Source organism: Eptatretus burgeri, chromosome 10, assembly GCF_056783735.1.
Source record: "Eptatretus burgeri isolate ZD-2024b chromosome 10, Ebu_testis_v1, whole genome shotgun sequence".
Lineage (NCBI taxonomy): Eukaryota > Metazoa > Chordata > Myxini > Myxiniformes > Myxinidae > Eptatretus > Eptatretus burgeri.
Window position 1 is genome coordinate 51908537 of NC_140970.1, and position 18775 is coordinate 51927311.

At 44.6% G+C, this 18775-nt stretch overlaps 2 protein-coding genes across 4 annotated transcripts in view; both read right to left on the reverse strand.

The window, feature by feature from the left end:
* Window positions 1-207: 207 nt before the first annotated feature.
* On the reverse strand, window positions 208-932 carry LOC147018562 (histone H2B 1.1-like). The gene has a single exon (XM_085898347.1). The coding sequence runs from the start codon at window positions 880-882 to the stop codon at window positions 499-501; it is 384 nt and encodes a 127-aa protein (XP_085754473.1). The 5' UTR covers window positions 883-932; the 3' UTR covers window positions 208-498.
* Window positions 933-2764: 1832 nt separating this feature from the next.
* The window catches only part of LOC147018563 (putative E3 ubiquitin-protein ligase makorin-1), a 62777-nt gene continuing 46766 nt past the window's right edge, over window positions 2765-18775 (reverse strand). For all 3 annotated transcript variants that reach the window (XM_085898333.1, XM_085898334.1, XM_085898335.1), the window contains exons 6-8: window positions 15163-15273; window positions 14912-15056; window positions 2765-5038 (exon numbers count right to left, since the gene is read on the reverse strand). In XM_085898333.1, coding sequence (XP_085754459.1) covers window positions 4799-5038; window positions 14912-15056; window positions 15163-15273 — 496 coding nt within the window. In that variant the 3' untranslated portion in view covers window positions 2765-4798. The remainder of the gene's footprint in view (window positions 5039-14911; window positions 15057-15162; window positions 15274-18775) is intronic.

Genomic DNA, 18775 nt, shown 5'->3' on the forward strand with positions numbered 1-18775 from the left:
TGGTTATTGTTTTCAATTGAAACCTCGCTGCGATCGATGGTCGTGGTGAAGGCATTTAACTGCTTTTCGAATTTCAGGGCACAATCGATAAACAAACGAACGAATGAATGAAATGTTTCCTTACATTTGGGGATGGGGAAGCCATCGAGTCAGAATGAGGACAAATATTACGAATATCACAATATGGTTGTTTGTCGATGATCTTCCTTTTTGTTTTTAAATGCTGAGAATAAAATAAGGATCAAGAACCACGTTAAAAAAAAAAGTCTTTCATGCGATTTCGTCGGGGTTCGTACCACCGACCTTACAAACTCAGCAGATACTCTTCACTGGGTATGTTTACTATCGTTCAACTAACCCAACTCATCAACCACTGCACACATCACAAACACACCCGAAGATCAAAGGTTGCGCTCTGTTAAAGAACCATCTGAGTGGCTCTGAAAAGAGCCGTTTGTGGGTGAATGAACCCGAGGAGCGCGGGGTGCGAGTCCGAGCTCACTTGGAGCTCGTGTACTTGGTCACGGCCTTCGTGCCTTCGGACACGGCGTGCTTGGCCAACTCCCCGGGAAGGAGCAGACGAACCGCCGTCTGGATCTCCCGCGACGTGATGGTCGAGCGCTTGTTGTAATGCGCCAGACGAGACGCCTCGGACGCGATGCGCTCGAAGATGTCATTGACGAACGAATTCATGATGCTCATCGCTTTGGACGAAACACCCGTGTCGGGGTGAACTTGCTTCAGAACCTTGTAGATGTAAATGGCGTAGCTCTCCTTTCTGCGGGAACGCCGTTTACCGGGACCCTTTCGCTTTCGGCCTTCGGAAACTGCTTTCTTCGAACCTTTCTTCGCCGCCACTTGCTTGGGAGGATCCGCGGGCATGATGAATAGAAATACAAATACCAAAGTAACAAAAGATGAATCCACAAAGTAGTAAGAACACTGACTCGAGTCCGTCTTATAAAGGGGTTCATATGCAAATTTGTGGATCACAGAGGGTTTGGAGGCGGGGCCACAGAACCTGACGCGCAGCCATTGGATGGTTGAAAAGTGGGCGTGAACGATTCCTGATCCGACTTCCGCTAAAAAATAATCCAATTGGAAACCGTTGACACATTTCGTTACCGTTCCTTCGGTCTTCCTTCGTGTGTATAAATGATCGTTGGTCATTTTAAGGGTAGAGTCCGTCTAAAGCAGGAGTAGCGACAATTTGCAAATTGACCGAACCTCCCCTTTTGTTTGCACCGAATTTGTACCCATTGACATTATGCATGAAACGTAATGGGTCTGGTTTCTTATTGAGCTTTCTCTCGCTAAAAAGGAAGACTAAATTACTTAATGTTTGTAGTCGGATCAGGAATCGTCCCACTTTTTTTTATCTTCCCACATGTCAGAACAAGCATCCATTCAGACGGGATCGATTTAACTTTAAAATGTCGCAGAAACCGTGGAAAATGCGCGAGTGAAGGTCGATTGTGATGAGTGCCTCATTGGAGGGTGTTCAAAGCAAGTGAGTGGAAGAAACACGGGTCGTGACACAATGCCGGAATTTGAAAGAAGAGGAAGACAAATAGAGGGAGAGTGGAGAATTGATCAAGATAATTGAGTGAAAAAGAGAAAGAGCTTGAGAAGATTGATTGTGTGCCCTGCCTGAAGGTAGATCCTAGGCTGCTTGACAAGGGGGAATCCTGGGAAATTTGCCTTTCCATCAGGAGTGGGGGCAGGAAAGTGTAATTTGTTCAAGATGCCGGCGATAACTCGCCTACTCTTCGCCAAGGGCACTGTATGATCTTTAATGTCCACCAATAATGCTCGCAGACATTTTGGGGTATGTCACGTCCAGTTTAACGTCAACTTTTTCCATGTGGTTTAACGATTGGTGTCCTATAAAAGTGGGACATCTTGGTACCTGGTCATCACTGCCAGCAGTTACAAAGTGGCAGTTGTAGTTATGTTTCATCAATTACGTCACACACCAGTACACAAAACATGTCCTGGCAAGGGTCTGCAATTGCGGATTGCTCTTTTTCTTGTTCAATTTGCTTTGCTTTAAGTTTATCTAACTTCCCTGCAGCCTTTCACCTCGAGTGCCTTTGTGCCTTGTTTGAAGCAATTTCCATGAAAACAAACAAACAAAAAAACCAGTACCATTTTCATTATCACCATCATTGTGTTTACTGAAGAAACCCTGAATACTTTTGGTCCTTTTACCTGATGAGAGAAAAAAGTTTCTCGGGAGAGGCTTCGATGTTATAGGCTTTTACCGTAGCAACCATTCCCACAACTCGTCTCCAAGGTGAAAAAAAACCCTTGGTCTTGTGCAGCCGTTCTCCCGTACCCCTCATCGTAACTTGCATCTCATAGTTGTCAACTTCAGTCTACTTTCTGTCTCCACCCTGCTGTTGCTATTGTTGTTCTCCCTTTCTCCTGCAGTTCCCTTTGTTGTGTCCTGATCTGTTCTGTGTACGAGCTCCTCCACAAGCCTTGACCATGTATAACAAAGAAAGAAAAAGTTGCACTGTGGAACGGGACCAATAAAGGGTATATATAGTTACTGCAACTTTGCCCTTACACATTTTGACCCAATTATTAATTATTTATACCCATATTTCTTTTGATAAAAATTTGTTGAAAATACAATGACAAAAGCTGAAATGGTAAAAAAAAGAAAACAGTAAAGTTATTGCGTGAACGCACGATTGAAAAATCCCGCCTCTTGATGTGCGGGGAATGGACTGAAGCTCAGAGGACAAGAAAAACTCCATGAAGGAACCAGTACACATTTATTAAAGGTATACAGGTTTTGCATGGAATGTTCAACTGTGAACAGGGATTCTGAAAAAGCACCAAAAGGTGTAAGGCTGAACACCATTAAATGTGTCAGGACCATTGCCTGTCGGTGGTCCCGGTGTCCGACATTGGTGGCAGCAAAGTGTCAAAAATAATAAAAAAAAAAATAAAAGAAAAAGGTGTAAACGAGATGGTTCCTGAAGTAAAATATGCACACTCTGCTTCAAAGACAAAACAAGCAAAACCTGTATGACAATGCTTTACCATTACTTTTAAAATGGTTTTAAAATGGCAACATAAGAATAAAAAAAAAAAGAAGGGAAGAAGCAGAAAGCATCAAAATCTTTTGCATCGTATACAACTTATCTTAATACACCAGTGTAAACCAGCCCAATATCTCGATCTACTTTGCGTGACAACGTTGGGAACGAGGAGAAAAAAAACCAAAAAAAAACATCCATCTTTTAACCCGATTCCATCCGCATTTCAAAGTGGTCAGTGCATCGCTAGGTTTTCAGAATACAGCTACATGTCAGTGGTAAATATGTCCAAGAGTGCGATCTTATTTAATTTTATACAGTACAACGCAAATACGACCCACAAAACTATGTTGACCCAACAAGTCCCATACCAAATAAAAACGTTACATCATCTCAAAAACAAACCCTTGCTTTGCATCAACTCAAAGCTGCAAAAGCAAAAGGGATGCAAATGGAGCAACAGCCCAACAAAATAAAATGTCAGGGGGGGGGGGGGGAGTAAAAGGGAGCCTCACTACATAGTCATATTTGAAGAAACTATCTACTATCACACCCATTATAGTTAGCCTTGGGTACACAAGCAATAACATCACAGGGAAGGAGGGGAGATAGTCTTTTGTGTTTTATCGTACGATTCTGTAAACGCGTTTCTTCCGCTATGCCTTGTAAGTGATTAAGATTCAGATTGCACTGGCAGAGTGCCTGAGGCTCCAAATCCCACAGAATGACCTTGCATATGGCATATCCTAGGGTCAGGTAGCTCAAGCAGAACCCAATCCTGTATGATGCTACATTCGACGATGCCTGCCTGGATTGAATGCACATAAAGGCAAAGCAAGTAATTTGAAAGCACGGTATGTTCTCATCCATTTTCTTTTGCTTGGTATTTTATATATGCTTGTTATTCTAACATGCTGATTAACAGTAGTACAAATGTTTCACAAATAAAGGAAAATTTAAAATAAACATAGTGTTAATACATTTACAGGAGGCTGCCTTCTGAACTATGCTGTTATTATTATTCCACAAGGTAAACTGTGGATCTGACGTCCGAGTCAAAATGCTAAAGCTTTCTTGCTGAGGGTGAGAGTAGGAAGGAAGAGACAGAGAGAAGGATCAAGGGTGACTGTGCAGAATTGTTCTGTCATTTGCTAAAAGGTTGGGTCAAGGAAAGGAAAGGCAGCTCAGGGCAAAAGGCATAAGGCAGTTAACTTTGGGTCTGAACATGAAACTGGACACCACTGGTACAAACAACCTCATGTGATAGACATTCATCCCAAAATCAATGGAAGTGGGTATCGTCCGACTCGCTCACTCGCGCTTGAGCCAGCAGCTGATGGAGTGAGAAAAAGAAGAGACCGAGCGAGGGAAGGAAGGAAGAGAACGAAGGAAGGATGCAAGGTTAGAACCCTTCCTGGATTGCTGAGCAGGACAGATGGTGGAGAAATCCGACAAATGCGAAGCAGCTCATACACAAAGGCAAAACACGAGTGTGTTTGAAAGGAAGAAAAGGGTGGGGGGGAGGGGTCTGGTAAGAGGAAGGAGGAAGCAATGCCAAGTACAATAGTTGGAGAAGATGATGAAGTCACAGGTTAGACTATAAAGGATTGGGTAAGATCAAAATTGGGAGAACAAGAGAGAGTGCAAATGGGGGACGAGAGGTGAGGAGAGGTGCAGATAGGGTGAGAGAGCAACATAGCAAATGACCAGGGGTTGAAAATAAATGGAGGAAAACAGAAAAGGTTTTGTCACAAGAACAACGCCTCATCTTCAAGATCCTCCAGTATCTCTGAGTCAATGTCATCATCTTCATCGTCGTCACCATCTTCATCTGAGTCACTGTGGAAGTCCGCTTCTCCAGAAAGCAGCATGAAGAGGAGATCGCTGAGTTCTGTCAATGAAATGTCATCATCATCCGAGTCGAATGGAGCAGAAATTCGAGTTTCCCGCTCTTCAATGAAGTCCCACAAGCGCACCGTGCTCTGGAACTGCATCAAACACACAAATAAATACCATCAAAATTATAGCACCAAAGTGTATTGTGTTTTAATTGGATAAGGCAGCAGGTTTTGCTCACATATGTCTATTCATTTAAGATAATAAACAGCTTTATGGAAATGCATCAAGTGTACACCAGAAGTCAGCAAGGTGTGTGTGTATGTGTGTGTGTGTGTGTGTGTGTGTGTGTGTGTGTGTGTGTGTGTGTGTGTGTGTGTGTGTGTGTGTGTGTGTGTATGTGTGCGCGCGCGCGCGCGCACAAAAAAAACAAAAAACAGCAATGCTTAATCCCCAACACCACACCCACACATGCACACCAACCAACAGAAAATTTAACAACCAGGCAACCCAGAAGTTATCACATCCAACCCGGACATGAATCCAGCCATCGATCGCCCTGGAAACACAAAAACCAAAACGAGAACGGCACTCGTAGAGCGCATAGTCTTGTCTCACATGCTCATTCTGAACACAAATACCACTGATAACTGAGCATGCTACTATTATGACCCAATGGTAAAATTGCCCATATACCGGTATTGTACATGTACCCTATATCACAAATATTGCCAGTATCCATAGCTTTGATTAATTATTAGGATATCTAACAGCCACCTTTGTGCATATTAATGCTAAATTGCATCATTGAAGGTGAATATTAAAAAAAAAAATCAAACTATATTCCCCATGGTTAGTCAATCAAACTGAATGTATGAAATTTCACATCAAACTGTTAGGAGGTTCTGGAGAATAAGATATTGTTATGGTTGTGGAAATTCACAGATCACCATTCAGGTTCCCCAGAGGTCAGTTATTTCGGTAAATGTGAGTTCCAGGTTAGAATTCCCCACCGATGATAAAAGGGGTTTGTTCGTGTACCGGGCTGTGAACCTTTGAGTTAGCCGTTATTCTTTTCTGTCTTTTATTTCAAACAAACAGCATCTCTTCAACGACACCACTACAACCACAACACCTCCACCACCACAACAGTATCTCAACAACCATGCCATCCCCACCACAGTGCCAACCACACTGCAACCACGCCACTTCCACCACCACAACAGCATCTCAACAACCACACCATCCCCACCACAGCACCAACCACAATGCAACCACGTCCGCTTGTGGCAGGGTGATTTCAACCACGTCCGCTTGTGGCAGGGTGATTTCAACCACGTCCGCTTGTGGCAGGGTGATTTCAACCACGTCCGCTTGTGGCAGGGTGATTTCAACCACGTCCGCTTGTGGCAGGGTGATTTCAACCACGTCCGCTTGTGGCAGGGTGATTTCAACCACGTCCGCTTGTGGAAGGGTGATTTCAACCACGTCCGCTTGTGGCAGGGTGATTTCAACCACGTCCGCTTGTGGCAGGGTGATTTCAAACACGTCCGCTTGTGGCAGGGTGATTTCAAACACGTCCGCTTGTGGCAGGGTGATTTCAAACACGTCCGCTTGTGGCAGGGTGATTTCAAACACGTCCGCTTGTGGAAAGGTGATTTCAACCACGTCCGCTTGTGGAAAGGTGATTTCAACCACGTCCGCTTGTGGAAAGGTGATTTCAACCACATCCGCTTGTGGCAGGGTGATTTCAACCACGTCCGCTTGTGGCAGGGTGATTTCAACCACGTCCGCTTGTGGCAGGGTGATTTCAAACACGTCCGCTTGTGGCAGGGTGATTCCAACACGGCCGCGTTTGACGGCAGGAACGGATCAGGAGGCGAACGGGAAGAGAGTCGAGTTGGGAGCTGGTTGAGTCGAGTTGAGTTGGGAGCTGGTGGAGTCGAGTTGAGTTGGGAGTTGGTGGAGTCGAGTTGAGTTGGGAGCTGGTGGAGTCGAGTTGAGTTGGGAGCTGGTGGAGTCGAGTTGAGTTGGGAGCTGGTTGAGTCGAGTTGAGTTGGGAGCTGGTTGAGTCGAGTTGAGTTGGGAGCTGGTGGAGTCGAGTTGAGTTGGGAGCTGGTGGAGTCGAGTTGAGTTGGGAGCTGGTGGAGTCCAGTTGAGTTGGGAGCTGGTGGAGTCGAGTTGAGTTGGGAGCTGGTGGAGTCGAGTTGAGTTGGGAGCTGGTGGAGTCCAGTTGAGTTGGGAGCTGGTGGAGTCCAGTTGAGTTGGGAGCTGGTGGAGTCCAGTTGAGTTGGGAGCTGGTGGAGTCCAGTTGAGTTGGGAGCTGGTGGAGTCCAGTTGAGTTGGGAGCTGGTGGAGTCCAGTTGAGTTGGGAGCTGGTGGAGTCCAGTTGAGTTGGGAGCTGGTGGAGTCCAGTTGAGTTGGGAGCTGGTGGAGCCCAGTTGAGTTGGGAGCTGGTGGAGTCCAGTTGAGTTGGGAGCTGGTGGAGTCCAGTTGAGTTGGGAGCTGGTGGAGTCCAGTTGAGTTGGGAGCTGGTGGAGTCCAGTTGAGTTGGGAGCTGGTGGAGTCCAGTTGAGTTGGGAGCTGGTGGAGTCCAGTTGAGTTCGGGAAGAGAGTTGAGGGAGTTCAGTCGAGTCCAGGCTTGGAGAGAGAGAGCTCGGAGGTAGTGGAGAGCTGTTCGAAGTTGGTGTGGAGAGCTGGAGAGTTTGGAGGTGGGAGTGCGGGCAGAGACACCGAGGGTCGCCGAACCAGGGCCCAGCGAGTCACCACGAGGGTTGCCAGGTAGCCCGCCTGGTCTCTTGGAGCCCCTTCAGTCATCCCGGCTCCGAGCAACCATAAAGGCTCATTGAGCCCTGTTCTTGCTTTTCTGGGGTTTTGGATGAAAGTCTGTGGCACCTTGTCTACCAAGTGGAACTGACTAAGTGGATGTACATAATAAATAGAAATCGGCTGTAGGTTTTTCCTTGTGCCATGTCCCCCATCCCCCCATTCATTGCAAATGTGCATTTGAAATAAATGTCCCCATTGTTGAAATGTCACCTGTTCGTTGCGTCCTTTCCTGCCATTGACTGCCATAATTGCATTCGGAATAAATAGCTGGCTGATTAATAGCCGATAAAACGTACATCTGGTCCGACGGGGCTTGGCGATATAAAACCGCTCGGCAATCGCAAACGGAACGAGCTGCTTAAAGCGGCTCGTTTTCGTGCAGGCTCCGTTGAGGTGTAAATCCCCGGCATTTCTGTCTGCGCGAATAATTAAGTACATCGACAATTCGGCGATCGACCCTGTAGCGCGTGGACAGAAGAGTTGGCCGATTTATGGTGTGGTTAACAACACCCGTAGCTGGGTTTCGGCGTTGATCCGAAAAGCTGCGACTACATTGCTCGTTTGGTGGGCGCGCGTGGCCGCAATTTAGCTAAAGGCGGTTGCCCGCACGCCAAACGGGTGAAAATCCACAACAATATTTACGCTTTTATTTGTGTGTTATAACACACAATTTATAATTTACGCTTTTATTTGTGTGTTTTATATGTGTGTTTTATTTGTGTGTTAATAAAGTTATAACAGGAGGAAATATTTATCTATGATACCAACGGCACCCCCACCCTCCAGGCCACATCTCTGGGCCTCTGAACAGGAGTGCCAATCATGCTGCCACCATCATGCTTCACGGTAGGGATGGTGTTAGGTGGGTGATGAGCTCTGCTCGGTTTCTGCCAGACATAGTGCTTTGCATTCAGGCCAAAGAGTTCAATTCACATCTCATCAGACCACCGGATGTTTTGCCTCATGCTCTGTCTTTCACATGCCTTTTTGCAAATGGCAGGTGTGTTATATTGTGCATTTTTCTCATGAGTGGCTTCCGTCTAGCCACTTTTCCATAAGGCCAAGATTTGTGAAGTACTGCAGAGACTTGTCTTTCTGGCAGTTTCTTCCATATCAGTCAAGGAATTCTGGAGTTCTGTCTGGTCATTGGGTTCGTGGTCACCTCCCTGACCAAGGTCCTTCTTGCCCGGTTGCTCAGTTTGGTCGGACAGCCAGCTCAAGGAAGAGACTGGGTAGTTCCATATTCTTTCCCATTTCCTAATAATGGAGCTCACTGTGCTCTTGAGAACTTTCAACACTAGAAATTGTTTTATACCCTTCCACAGATCGATGCCTCCTCACAATTCAATCTTGGAGTTCCATGGGACAGTTCCCTGAACTTCATGGTGGAGTTTCTGCTCTAAACATGCACTATCAACTGTTGGTCCTTATATAGAAAGGTGTGTTTCTTTCTAAATAATGTCCAATCAATTGAATTGGCCACAGGTGGACTCCAATCAAATTGTAGAGACATCTCAAGGATGATCAAAGGGAATTGGATGCACCTGAGCTCAATTTGGAGTGTCATAGCAATGGGGTTGAGTACTTATTGGCTCAAGACATTTCAGCTTTAATTTTAAATTAATTTAATTTAAAAATTCTAAAAAAAATTATTCCACTTTGTCATTATAGACGGTCAACCAAAATGCTAAAACATACTTCTTGTGACAAACGACCATGTAGAATTAATTTTACATGGGACTAACTTTAGGGCCTGAGGCGTTGGCCTTTGAAATTTTGTCAGTTTAGGCCAACTTAGGCCCATTTTAGGACAATTTTTTTTCCTCCAAAATTGATTTACAGTCCTGAGGGATTCAGGATAGTAATATTTATAATGATGTGGACTGTAATAAGCCTATAATAAACCTTTTAATATGAAAAATTATATTGAAATGCATTGTAATTTAATGCAATAATCAACGATCAGGAAATATGCAACCTCTTCAATAGTATTTATGGCACTCATTGCAGTCTCTGTGTTAAAAATGTTGCAGCTATGCAAAGCCAGCACTCGTCCGAGGCAATGGCACTCAACATATAGTGATCCCGAGACAATTATTTCTTAAGTATTTGTTGAGTTAGCCCTTTCCACATGTCTAGTGGTACATGGCACAAGATGTGCTCCACAGGGCATTTAGATAAGTCTACAATCCCCTATTTTTTTTCAATTATTTCACTTCTCTATTTCACACATGAACCCCACCATGCATGCATGCACACCACGGTCTGGACAGTGAAGTCACGAGGATATGCTGTCGTGTCCCTGTTCAAACAGCGTGCCGTAAACCAACTGATGCATCATCTCAGATAATCACCACACTCACCCCAATGCTACAACCCTCACCATAATTCTCACAATACCTTCTAAAAATCCCCACAACAACCTACACCTAACCTCTTCACCACAAACGTCACAACCATGACCAGTCACTTCAACCTCCTCACCACAATCGCCTCAACCACTCCCAACATTTCAACGACTTCACCACAAACACCACAGCACTTCCTCTACTTCGTAACAACCGCTACAAACTGCCGCAACCACAGTTAACTCCCTGGACGCTCACCACAGTCTCTGAGGATGCCGGGGGAATGAAGGACATTATGAGCCGGGGTATTTTGCCGTGTAACATGAAGCGCAAATATGTGCTGGGGTTTGTTCAATGATGTTTGGGTAGCCCTGGCGCTCTGATAAATAACAATGCACGAACGGAGTTCAGCGCAAGTTCATGGCCGGAGAGCGCTCCCAAGGTTCCTCAACCAATGTTAATTACGGAGCTGTGTCGCGTGGCCAGGCTGGAGCGTAACTGAAGCAATTTTCGGCTCTGGAGTCTGGCAGGGCGTGGGTACAGCTCAGGGTGATGGCTATGCGCCAATGAGGGAGCTCAGAAATGCCTGCAGGGTCTTTTGATCCGCTTTCTGGTCCCTCCTTCACCCCGGGTTCTATAAAAAGACGGCAAATGAGTCAGTCGGTCTCTCTTGTCTCTTCAAGCAGAATCTCTTCGCCCTTTGTCCAGAGCCTTTACTGAGCTGAGAGGGCAGGGCAACCGAGCGAGGCGAGAAGGCTGCAGCGAGCGTTACTGGGGTCGTTGACGGGTCATCGGCGTTCGGCTTTGACGGCGTTCCACAGTCATCCTCATTCGCGAAACATTTACAGACTGTCTCACATGTGCCCCATTAAGCTGTCTTCTCATGCATCTTTTTCTCCCATCTGTGTCTCAACTATGGACGCACAAACTTAAAGAGCAACAATCTACAAATTTTGAACCCCCCCACATACACTGTAGACACCCCCAGTTTTCTTCCCACCTCCCCTTCCTAAACGATTGGGGTTCGTCAGTCCGTCGACTGTGCCAGGTACATCGAGATCGCCTACACCTCAACTGCTTCTCATCTTTCTGAACTCTCGAGCTTCCTCGGGTGTGTGTGATGGCACCTGTAAAATGTGTAGCATAACATAATATTGTAGAAGTTATTATCAGGTTAACTCTGCACTGTGTCTTGTTGATAAATCACTATTTTCTTTTGCCGCACCAACAAATTCCTTGCTTTCCCCTGCTGTACATAAATTTGTGAATAAATCCTTTTTAATGTGCCACATAATTTTCCTCACCAAGCTTGTGACAAAATTGCTGTTATAAATGTACCTACCTCATTTTGTCTTTTCCTCATTGGTTCAGCATGGTCTGCACATTACTTTAGCCAGGAAGTTACACCCCAATTAATTTGCTCATTAGCCAGCGCACACACTCATGCTTGCCAGTAATCCGAGTGTGCGCTGAGGGCACGTGATCATAATTGACTTGCTGTCCACAGGTAAGGAATCAAGCGAAGTTGTGTAACCCTGCCTGGATTGGCTGTGCCAATCGGCGTTCATGGTTGCCTAGCAACCTGCCAAATGCTGGTGGCCTCAGAACCGGTCCTTCAAGAGGGACCCGAGCGCTTCCGCTCGTGGCAAGCCTCGAACCCTGAGTCTGCAACAATATATTTGCAGCATTTTGCTTCCCATTCTTTAATTCCACTAGTTGCAATTGGGTGATGTACCCTTACTGCTACAGAATAGAAGGTCCTGGTGAAACCAATGATGAGCAGCAGCAAGTGAGCACAAATGATGTAAGTGGAAGAGTCTCCATTGTACAGTACTGATGAGGGGAGTAGTCCAAAACTGATATCAATGACCAGAACTGATGTCGCTTTGAAGGATATCGAGAAAGATTTGCTGACAGCAAAAGAGAGAGGAAAAAAATTGGTTTGTAACAATGTCAATCAATGGCTTGTTGACAAGTCTGTTGCATTTTTTGAGCCACTGAAGAAAAACAACTCAAAGACATAAGGCACATTGTATAAAGCCATTGTCCACACCAAACAGGATGAGAGAAAAAGCTTGAAAGCAGACAGGAAGCAAATACAGCAGCTGTTCGTTGCTTCCCAAGCAGGTCGAAAATTTCAAATGCAGCAAATTCTGAAGCACGAGCTGTCACAGGTACCACTGCCATTAGAAAAAGTGAATGGAGAAATGAATTCAACTTCAAAGTCAGACATACTCTCCATTTGTCAAAGGACACAGACACTTTATCATTAGTTACAGACCCAACTGAGGATCAACAAACATGTGTGATGATTGATGGACATGCTTTGATTCAGTCACTTGGAAAAACAAAAGATTGCAAATCATTTGAGGAGTATTCAGTGGTCTTCCTGAGGTCAGTGACAAGTCATGTTTATATAAATGTCAGTTAAGTTGACATAGTCTTCCGTACCTACATCAACCAATCAATCAAGGCATCAACAAGAGGAAAACGAGATGCAAAGAAGAGGCCAATATGGAAAATCATAGAGCATGGTGATGTACCCTAACCGCAAGTGTGGAGTCAGTTCACATCCCTCAATGAAGACAAGGCTGACCTTTCACAGTTTCTAAGCCAATACCTTATGAATCATTCCAACTTGCCAAATGGAAGTGAACTGGTTACAGGTGGTGGTTGTAAAGAGCCCAAACAGGCACAGTCAACACGACGGGATGAAATTCCACAGTTGGGTGGCAATCATGAGGAGGCAGACACGTGCCTTATTTTACATGCATGTGAGGCTGACCAGTGGGTACAACAGAATATTAGTGGTGTGTAGAGACACAGATTTCCTCTTATTACTGATGCACTTTTTTGGTGGCTGACAAAATCTTCAGTTTTGGATGGTGAGTAGGGTGGCATGGCAAAAGAAGTGCTATCCTGTCCATCTTATTACAGCACAAACCTGTTTCAACAAATGAAGGAGCTATACTTGAATTCCATGCCTTAACAGCCTGTGATTGGCAAAAACAAAAACATGCTGGCGTTTCTTTGAGCAACACCCAGAACTGACTGCTGGAGTAGGACAAGATGGAGCTGTCAAGCAGGTGGATGAATTTATTTGTTGGTTATATGGTGCACCAGAAACTCTTGGAGGAGTGGATGAAGCACGACATGATCTGTTTCAAAGGGAACAGATGGGATTAGAGAAATTACCCCCAACAAGGCATGCATGACAGCAACACTTGGCTCGATATAATTTTCAAGCAAAGGTCTGGCTGCAGGCAAATTTTTACAATCCAAAAAGTTTAATCACCATTAGCAACAGGGGACTGGAAGGAGACAAAAAAAAAAAAATCAGTGCCTTCAGATTGTGTGGTCCAGACTTCCCTCATTTCTAAATGCTTGGATTGAACTTGTCTCATGTGCCTACAAAACCAAGTGCAGGACCTGCTGCTTCTAAATGCAGTATAGACAGAGGTGTAACCCAGCTTGTGTGTGAAATGTGAAAGATCGTCATAACCCAGCTGCTCGAGCAGATGATGAGGGATCATGAGGTGACATGAAGCACAGAACAAGATATGACATCATCAAAGCACACATTACTTTGGGCAAAATATAACAGCTGTCCATGTATCTTGGTTGGATTTTGAGGGTAAAAACATTTATGACATGACTACTTCACCACATAAACTGAGAAGAGTCATTTGTACAATATAATAATGTCATAAAATTTATATTATGTATATTGGAAAATAATAAATGTTATCCCTTTGACTCCCTCCAGAGAAAGTATCTGTTTGTCATCAAAGAGGACCTAAACAAAAAGGGGATGTGGCCCTATTTAAACTGGTAAACTATAGTGACAGACACAAAAGAAATGTGTCAGTAATTTCTCACATTCAATTTAATTTCTGTAAAGGTTTCATATTTGCGAATTTGAGAAAAATGCTGATTATCACCAAAAAATTTTTTTAAATCACAATACATTTGAATATAATTAAAAAAAATTAAGTCATAATCTTGTTGCAGTACACATTATAAACGAGCAGAGTACCCACCCAACAGGCGATCTTGTTCCAAGCATGCAATACGTTCTTCTGACACATACCTTTATTTGGGTGGTGTATAGGCAATAAATAAATACCCGGATTATGTGCATGAAGCAAAAACATGCTGACTGGTTATAATTCAAAACACCTCGCTGCACTGGAAAACGTGGGGACAGGAAGCCTGCACTGTAAATGGTGGAGACTTGCAATAAATACCCTCCTCCATCTGGAGGGGGTGATACACAATACACATTTACACAGAGAATTTGCATCCCCCCCCCCACCCAAGACCACTGGCAAAGCTAAAAACACCCATATCCATTAATTGGGGTAATGCTGATCCTATGTCACAAGTCTGGATGTAATCAGCCCATAACTGTAGGAGTAGCATGACACACACACACACGCACACGCACACGCACACCAATTAGGCCTAAATCGGCATAAGATGACATTTCACAGGTCAACACTTCAAGTCCAAATGTTTGTCCCATGCAGAATTGACTTTGCGTGGTTGTTTGCTTGGAACAAAAAATGCCTTAAAATATATATTTTTTGAGCCTTTTATTATGGGTTGGCTGACCGTCTATTCTGGGGTATTTTGTGCACATCAGTGACAAACAAATGGCAATTTAATCCATTTTAAAATCAGGCTGTAACACAACAAAATGTGAACGTCAAGGGGTGTGAATATTTAATGAAGGCACTGCATAGATTTTGCTGCATTTTGCCATCCAAGCCAAACGAGTCATATTCTCAACCCTTGTGCTTTGGTGTGATGTTGACAAAAAAAACAAAAAAAAGAGAATGCACTCACGCGCACTCGGCCATCGGATGAGTGCTGCTTGCGAGGTGGTTGCCTTTCTTCCTTGCGTCCATCCGGGTATACGTGCATGTAGAAGCAGCTACTGCCGAATGGGCACGAACCTTTGCCTTGATCAAAGTAACGGCATGCTTTCTTCCTGCACAAATTATGGCAACAAGCAGAAAGAATTAATACCATCAACTTCAGTAAATGTACATATTTATTATGATGAGAACCCTAACCCCAAATAGTAGTAAGTTCACCCCATGGCATCTTTGTAGCTGCTGATGAGATTATCTTTCTCCTCCTTGCTGTCAAACCAGTATTCGCTGGGAATTACAAAGTCTGATGTAACACGACACTCTGGGCAAGCCCTGAAAAGCAATGTATTAAAGTACATTTAGATTACTAGCAAATAACTTGTCCTTACAAAGGGGTTAATTCCCCCACTTCTATGTCAATAAGGTATTTTATCCATGAGGTGGGGCTGTACGATACACATTTGCATAGAGATTTTGCATCCCCTCCCCACCCCCACTTTGAACCTGGCGTAGCTGCAAAATTTATTTTTAAAATCGCATAAAACCCTCACGTGCATACCCCGAGTACAACCACAAGTTTTCAAATCATTTTGTCCAGCGGTTTAGGAATGCATAGAAGTCAAGCCACAAACACACACAAAAGACACCTCTCAAAAAAAAATAAAAAATAAAAAAAAATGTATATATATATATATATATATATATATATACCAACAGACAGAGGTGTACCCCAGCTTGTATGTGCAATGCGAGAGACCGTCATAACCCAACTGGTGTAGCAGATGATGAGGGATCATGAGGTGATGAGGGATTAAGTACAGAACAAGATTTGACATCAAAGCAAGAACAGCACAGAGGTTTGGACGTTACCACTCGGTGGGCTTTGGGGGGGTGGAGGGGGAGGGGGGGTTCCTTGGACTTTTCTCCCCGACCTACGGCCCCGAGGCCGCTAGCCACATACGATTCTGCGTTCCGAAGGGCTGCGGATGTTACGCAGCCGGAGCTGCTCAATTTTAAATTACCAGCCTAGCAGGATTATGTTATGCTGTTATATGTTACCTTTCCATTGGCATGGCAACCTAACTAGGGGCTACTCCCTCAACACCTACCCGTATATTAATTCAATTATGGCCAAGCAAACTGTGGATGGCTATTGGCTATTTAGCGTAGCAAACCAGTGGGGTACAAAGTCCGGCTATCGATAACGTACACATTTTGCCAGACCAAAGAAGGAAAGGACAAGAGCGAAGCAGATGGAAAATGCACAACTATCATTTATTTACGAAGCAATGGTGAAAAGCACATCATTTACAGTTCTCCATTCACCAAGCATTCATTAAAGCAAATACCGTATTTATAAGCAAGCAAAAGGCACCAAAGAAAATATTTACTTTCAGCACATATTCTTAACACAGAGACCTGGGCCCTATCACTCAAATAGTGGGAAAATAGACAAGGAATATTTCAGGAAGAAGAAAAGAATGGAGAATGGGGTCGACACAATCCAGCTGTGCTGGTCCAAATATACGGTGGGGGGGTTGGATAGATTGGGGGTAGAGTGGCGATGGGACATGCAGCTGCATTTAGGAGGCATTCAGAATAAGTAGGCCAAGTCCTCTCAGATATCCCTGGGATGCTGACAGCAAGCAGCTCACACACTAATGCCTTTCTGTTCCAAGCATCCACAAGAGCAGCTCGAACAAACAGGCAAATTCCTCTCTGAGGCTTTCCCCAGTACACCAGCTGCAAGCAGCTCCATTTCCTCCAGAGCAAAGTTCACAGGAAAGACAGCTACCGCTGCACACACGGGACAAGCAGCTTCACTACAAACACTGTCTATGGTGTGTTCCGTCCCCTCAAGCTGCTTCAGTTCCACATCATACTTTTCACTGTGAACCAAGGTGCGAGCCTCTCTCTCAATGGTGCGCATCCCGTGGGGGCGGGTCCACGATGCAGCTTGTGGAAAATACCGGTCCCTGAGGGAGCCTTTAATGTAGCCCGCACTTCCGCCCCTCGCGCACAAAAAGCTGCAGAGCACCCCTCGTCCCTCCCTGCCCTCGAAAACGTTCCATTCTACAGTGCGCACTGTATCGTGCATGCAAGATGGTTTGTACTTTACTGCGTATGGGAAAAGCGTTGTACTTTATTTCAGACTTGAGAAGCGTTGTCTCACCTGACGAATGTGGAAGTGCATGGAGGGAAGAATGGAGGAGCATGGAAGGAAGAATGTGGGAAAGCAATTCAGTGCCATACTGGAGGATTAATTGTTTAAGGTGAGCAACGGGTGGTTGGTGGTAAATAATAAAATAATGAGTGGATTTGAGTGGTGAAGAAGATAGACGCACCAAAAGGACAAGAATAGATCTGCAGGGTTGAAAGAAAGATTGACGGGATGAAAGAGGGGTTGTTGAATTGAGTGTTGGTGAAGGGGAAAATTGAAAGATTGAGAAAAGCAGAGGGGGGGACTGTTGGAACGGACCGGTGGTGGATTGAAAGCAGCAGAGTGGAGTGGGGGGGGGGGGATAGAAAGACATCACACCGGGGATACACAAACGAACCTCAATACAAGCCCACCACGAAACCTTATACAAGGAGCAAAAGACTACCGACCACATAAACTAAACAACTGCCCAGTATGCATGTAAACAAATTTTCACTCTACTGTACATGGAGTGTACACTATTCCCTTCGTGCTCATAAGGTGGAAGTGTTCAGTGATAGAGGTTTACGTTCCTTTTGAAACAGCCCAAACCTTCAGTCATGAGTTCCAAGAGACCAGCCAGTCCTTTGCCAATCACATCTCGTCTCAGGAAACAATGACAGGCTTACATTAGAGGTGAAATTGAATATAATTATAAGACATTAGCGTGGTGAAGGAACGAGGCAAATCGGCCGCACACAAGTGATCGCTGCATTGATTGTGCATTCGATCGTGAAAAGTTCAGCAAAAATGAAGGAAATATCAGAGACTGTGACCAGTTTGGTGCTCGGAGATTAACCAGTGAGAGACAGTGCCTTGCAGCACATGGAATGTTTATACCATCCTTCATATTTCTGATTTAAAAAACAAAGGTATCTATACTCCACTGGTTGAAAGTTTGAGAGGAGGAGGAGGAGATTGGGACCATACTCTGTGCAGAGCGTTGGTGCTGCCTAAGCAGTCTCCTTGGCTATCGGGCACAATCCTGGACGGGTCGCCACTCCGACAGAGTGTACCAACATGCTGGCACTCATTTTGTTGACCTCGGAAGGATGGCAGGTCGAGTTAACCCCACCTGGTATTACTTCAACAGCTGAGCAGGATTTGAACTCAGGACCCAAGGATCCAAAGCCCACCACCCTAACCATTAAGTCAACACCAGGCATAAAGTTTTAGAACACCCCCATTTTTCCGGTTTTTCCTGAAATTTAACCAGTTTAATGTTTCAATGTACTCTGCAATTAAAGCATAGAACAAATAAACAATTGCAGATATAAAAAGAAATTATGGAATCGTTTTGTTGAACAAAATTTAATCTAAAATTTTGACTCATCAAAGTAGCCACCTTTTGCAGATACAACAGCCGAACATACTCGTGGCATTCTTTCTACAATGGAAATCAAATATTATTCGGAACGTTCTTCCCAACACTGTTGCAGAAGTTCCCACAAATGTGTTGCACTTGGAGGTTGCTTTGCTTTCACCCTTCTGTCCAGTTCATCCCAAACCAGCTCGATGGGGTTAAAGTCTGGAGACTGTGCTGGCCATTCCATGATTTGAAGCCTACCGTCTTGTTTTTTCTTCGAAGGTAGTTCTGACATAGCCTGGAGGTATGTTTTGGGTCGTTATCTTGCT